The sequence below is a fragment of the Nycticebus coucang genome, chromosome 4 (genome assembly GCF_027406575.1).
Source record: "Nycticebus coucang isolate mNycCou1 chromosome 4, mNycCou1.pri, whole genome shotgun sequence".
NCBI lineage: Eukaryota > Metazoa > Chordata > Mammalia > Primates > Lorisidae > Nycticebus > Nycticebus coucang.
In genome coordinates, this window is record NC_069783.1 from 131607317 (window position 1) to 131612676 (window position 5360).

Sequence of the window (5360 nt, forward strand, 5' to 3'; positions counted from 1 at the left end):
CTTGGCCTCCCAAAGTACCAGGATCACAGGCATGAGGCACTGCACTCAGCCTAATAACTTAGTTTAAAAAGCAAGGAGAGAAACAGGAATTACTTAAGGGATTGCCAAAAGGATATGAGACAGTAGCTAATCTGTTCTGAGAAAACACAGAATCTGAAATTCGACTTAAATGCTCCATTTTCTTATCAAATTAAACACTGAAAGGAAATCCCACTTAAGAGAACCATAGGGAGTTTTAGCACGCGCACAACACTGCATTTCCAACAGCAAATTAAAAGATGCCTGATATGCCTTTCCAACTATTTCTTCCAGTGGCTGGGAGGGTGTTTTAAAGTCAGGCTGAGCTGGGTGAGGTAGCTCACACCTGTAATCCCAGCACTCTGGAAGGCCAAGGCAGGTGGATTGCTTATGTTCAGGAGTTCAAGACCAGCCCGAGCAAGAGCAAGACCCTGTCTCTACTAAAAATAGAAAACCTAGTTGAGAGTGGTGGTGGTCGCCTGTAGTCCCAGTTACTTGGGAGGCTGAGGCAGGAGCATCACCTGAGCCCAGGAGTTTGAGGCTGCTGTGAGCTATGAAACCATAGCTCTCTATGGATGGCGACAAAGTGAGACTCTCTCAAAAATTAAAAAAAATAAAAAGTAAAAACCACATTATGAGTCCATTAAAAAATTTACGTAGCCATAAGTTCATTCAGTTAAATTCTATTGTTTTGTTATCTCAAATTTGCCTTTCTGTTCAGAGAACACAAACTTGTGCTTATTAAAAGGAAACAATAAGAAAGGTAAAGGAGAGGGCAGCGCCTGTGGCTCAAAGGAGCGGGGCGCTGGCCCCATATGCCGGAGGTGGTGGGTTCAAACCCAGCCCCGGCCAAAACTGCAAAAAAAAAAAAAAAGTAAAGGAGAATGAGAGAGGATTCCAGGATCCATAGTGAGGGACACCAAATCTTCTAGCCTTAGTTGTGGAAAAGGAATGCTTGTAAGCATCCAGGACAAATTGCTCTGGATGTGATGACATGGCACAGTAATGCTTGAGACATGGGTGAGACATTCAGCTATTTTTACAGCAGTTTCTTTACGTTATAGATCATATACATCACATTTGGTTCCTAGAGATTTTAGTCAAGTATTAGTATTTCTTTTTGCCAAGTCTGATATACAAAAAGATGAGGATAGTAGATGTGCCCTAAAGATATGAAAATATAATCTATAAACCAAAACCATTATAAATTAGATTTTTCCATATAAAATTTTGTTTTCCCCATTTAGAATAAATACTATCCAAGTTCAAAAAATCACCTAAGTGAATTAATTACGCATACATATGTGAATTATTTTTTGGACTCTCAAGAAAAAAATTGCTAGAGATATTACCAGCATGACTCAGAAAGCAGAACTCCACCTTGAGAATGAGTTCATAAGACTCAGGGGACGTAGCTGGGGCATTAGCAGCCAGCTTTCAAAACTGCTCCAGCAAGCTCAGTGCTCAAGGAGCACCCACGGTCAGTCACATGACTGAATTTCCATGAGGTGGGCAGTTCACTTTATCTCTGAAAATCCAACCAAGAGCCATGAGGTGTCTGCACCTCCCGTTCTAGCAGGAGGGACTCTTTGATTTTGTAAAGATGCTGGGGGCAGGATAGGACAGGAAGCGTGCAGATTTTCCACAAGGAGAAATCATCATTGTGAGTCAACCTCCCTGTAGGGTGGGTGTTATCAGGGTCATTCTAATGCCTTGACAAGGGAGAATGTTTTCGAAATCCGTTATCATCTCCCCCCACCATAGTCTAAAGAAGCAAAAATCAACCTGGAAACATTCTTTGGTCACACATTCCTGCTCATTTCATCAACAGTAGCCAGATTTTCCCTCGTGGATATGTAGATGAAACCGGCACCTTCTGCTGTTTCTGCAGAGGTCTGCACTCTGGTTTGAGTGAAATGAGAACCAAGTAGCATGGGGGAAAGCTCACACATCAAAAACAATGAGCTTAAGTCCCCATTTTTGCTTTGGTGTAGAAACCCCTGCTAAAAATGTGTGGACCTGCGTTAACAAAAAAAAAATGCTGTGCTCTAAGAGCTAGATATAAAACTGTCCTACTACAACCCAAACATGTAATATCCCAGTCTGGACAGCCCAGACAGGACTCATGGATTCTCCTGATGGTTCACTGCTGATTTCTTTGCGGGTTCACTCAAGGCACGTCGGACTAGATGCGAAGATGTTCCTTTTCACGAGCTGTCTGATGGAACTGGTCTGTCATCTGAAGTGTCACCTTCCATACTCTCTCCCTACTATAAATAAACCGGGCAAGGTCACTTTAAGGCCATGTACTCCACACCTGTTTGCTGCAATGGTTGAACAGCAGAAGCACCCAGGCTCATGTTCTCTCAGGTTTGCTCCAGGTTTATCATGAAGATTGCAGACTTTCTGTAAAACTGTAACGTTTGATGAGAAGAGATCTTGCAGACCCTCAGGTGCTATCTGTGTATTTTCATAGATGAAGCACAAGATTAAACTTCAGAGAGAGGCAGGGAGTTGTCCAAGGCCACTTCCACGGACGGTGAAAGGGTGCGGGTTATACTTATGCATCTACACTCTCATCAACAATGTGTCCACGCAACCTTGGACGTAACCACCCCATCGGCGACACTGAGCTTCCTGTCTTCCTTGCTTGTAAGTGAAAAGGAAGTGATGTCATTCACCCTCACCAAGACTACCTCTTACTGCAGGAGAGGTCCTAATGACTTCCTGGAGGAGAAGACCCACAACCTCTATCTGAGTAAGGAACACAGCATGAATTGTGGGAATTGGAGATGAGAGAAAACCCTCTGAGAGACTTTGAGAACAAGCAAGGATGTCATGTGAGCTGGTTCTGAGAGAGGGTGAAACTGCTGAAGTGGCCCTTGGCCCTCACCCAACCCACCCTGTATTACAGACAAGGACACAGAGGCCTAGCCTTGCCCCCAAACAGGCAGCTGGGCACTGGCACAGTTGGGCCAGGCACTAACTTTCAGGTGACCAGTTCTATCTTCTTTCCAACACATCCTGCTGGCTCAAATGCACCTGCTTTCTGGGGGCTGGATAGTCATTCAGTAGTTTTGGCATGAAATCTGATGGTGCAATTCTCTGAACCGTCATCCTGGCCTGCAGTCACAGGGGCATATCACAGACCCTATGTCTGCTGCCCTAAGTAGGGTGTGGGCACTGCCCAACAGCAAATGGTCCTTGCAGGCCCGTCTGGGAGTCAGAATTCTATACCTTACAGGAGCCCATCAAATGCCTCTGTCTCTGGAAGCAGTAAATTTTCTGGGTAAAGAATCAGCCTTTGCTTGGAGGATGATCCTACATTAACAGCGATTTTCATGAGTGGCATGGGGGCAAACAACCCTCACCATTCCCCTTCTACGCTTCAGCTGAGCTCACCAAAATACTCCCACATAAACAGGCACATGCATTTTTATACAACCATTAAAGTGCTCTTCCAGGGCAAAGTTTTTCTCAGTTTCACAGTAGCAGCTTCACTGGAAATAAATGGAAAAAAAAAAAAAAAGCACTCTGTGAAAATAGGTGGGGGGATGGAAGTCACAGCGAGCCTAGTAACCACCCGGGGCCACTGCAAGGGACTTGCAGGCGCCGTCCTGGTTCTGGTGACTAGTATTAGACTGGGGCCTCTGAAGTAAAAGTTCTAGAGAAAAACAGGAACAAAAAGGGCTAAACCAGAAAGAGCTACAAGTATTAATATAATAACTAGTCCAAGATAAAGGAACAGTGAAAGTGATTAAAACTGAGAAGAAAGTGCAGCAAAACCATGTACGTGCATTTATCATAGCAGACCTGTAATTTTAAAAAGGAAAAGCAGTGCAGTGAGTGTTGGACAGGGCTCTTGAACTTGGGGTATCTTACAACAGAGTCCTCTTTGCCAAGAGGATGTTGCTGATTAAGATATGTGGCCATGAGCAGCCTCTGCAATTCACACCACACAGATGGACACCTTCCATGTGGTATTACCAATTTTGTGCCGTGATGCTTCCCCTGGCCTCTCTCACAGGAAGGTCCACTCACAGCTGCACGCAGGTGTCCCCTGTCCAAATGGCACCACTCCGACCTACGGGTGAGTCTCCTGGTAAGGCTTAGCGGCTAGAGTGACTACATCTGTATGTATCTCAAGGAGCAGCCCCTGATTTACTTGATATGCATAGCTTTTCAGGGTTGATATTAGACATGGCTTTCATAAATAATGCAGGTGTTTTTGTCACATGTCACTGTGGGCTCTGTGGAGTTGGGGTGAGCAGGTGGCAGTGCCCTGCCTGGGAACTCCACAGGGGTTGGTTCCTCGGATGTCAGCTCTGTGGACGTCACTTCAGTAGAAGGCTCTGCAGTGTCGGGGGACTGTTCGGCTGATGGCCCCGTGTCCTCTTCATCTCTGACTTCTAACTGCACACCCTCCTGGTCATCTGCAGGCTCTTTTTTGGATGGCGGGTGAACGGACACCTTGATGGCGATCTGCTGAGGCTGCTCGTGCAGTGACAAGGCGTCTGAGTCGGCAGCAGGTGAGTCACTGCGCTGCAGAGCATTGGGGATGGTGTATACCTCGTGCCTGTCAGTGGCCTCCTGGCCCTCCGGGGCGTGCCTCACAAAGCTCTGCCCTGGCTCCTCCAGGCCCACCACCTCCATAATCTCCTCCATTACCGTCCTGCAGTTCATGATGAGGGGTGGCAGAGGCACGCTCCGGGCCAGCTCCTCGATGTAGCGGGCAAACTCCATGGTTTTGAACTGGGTGACTTTGGCCAGCTCCAGGGTCTTGGCTGAGGTGATGATGGGGATGCGCTTGGCAATCTCGAAGGCCTTCTGCAGCTTCTCTGCGCCCTCTGTCCTGAAGAATTCATTGATCGCCTTCTCCGTCTTCTTCAGGTGGCTGCTCATCATACACAGGCGAGTGACGTTGAGGACCATGACGATGGTAAAGGCCACGAGGCACACGACCATGTAGTAGACGCCCATGTCCCCCGAGGTGAAGACAACACGCAGGGTCACTGTGTTGTTCACCGTGCCGTGGGCGTTGGAGGCGACACACGTGTATTTACCACGGTCTGAGAAAGACACCTTGGTGATGTTCAGGAGGCCACCAGCCTGCATGTGCCATTTTCCTGACGCCGCCGCGCAGCTCAGGCGGCCGCCGCGCGCCCCCCGCCATGGCCGGCCCGAGGCTGCCCGGCGCGCTGCCCCGCGCCCAGCTCCTCAGCGCTTGCCACTAGCCGGCTGCCTCCGCCAGCGCCTCGCAGCTTTGCGGGCTGCGCCGCGGGCGAGCAGAGTGCGGAGCTCCCGCCCACCGCAGCGGGCGGCTGGGCTGAGCATCGGCTTTG

General features: G+C 48.3%; 1 protein-coding gene across 1 annotated transcript; it reads right to left on the bottom strand.

The window, feature by feature from the left end:
• Positions 1–1165: 1165 nt before the first annotated feature.
• LOC128583476 (microfibrillar-associated protein 3-like) lies at positions 1166–5140 on the bottom strand. Its single transcript, XM_053587683.1, has one exon. It carries the CDS (start codon positions 5131–5133, stop codon positions 4213–4215), a length of 921 nt encoding a protein of 306 aa, XP_053443658.1. The 5' UTR covers positions 5134–5140; the 3' UTR covers positions 1166–4212.
• Between the last annotated feature and the right edge of the window lie 220 nt (positions 5141–5360).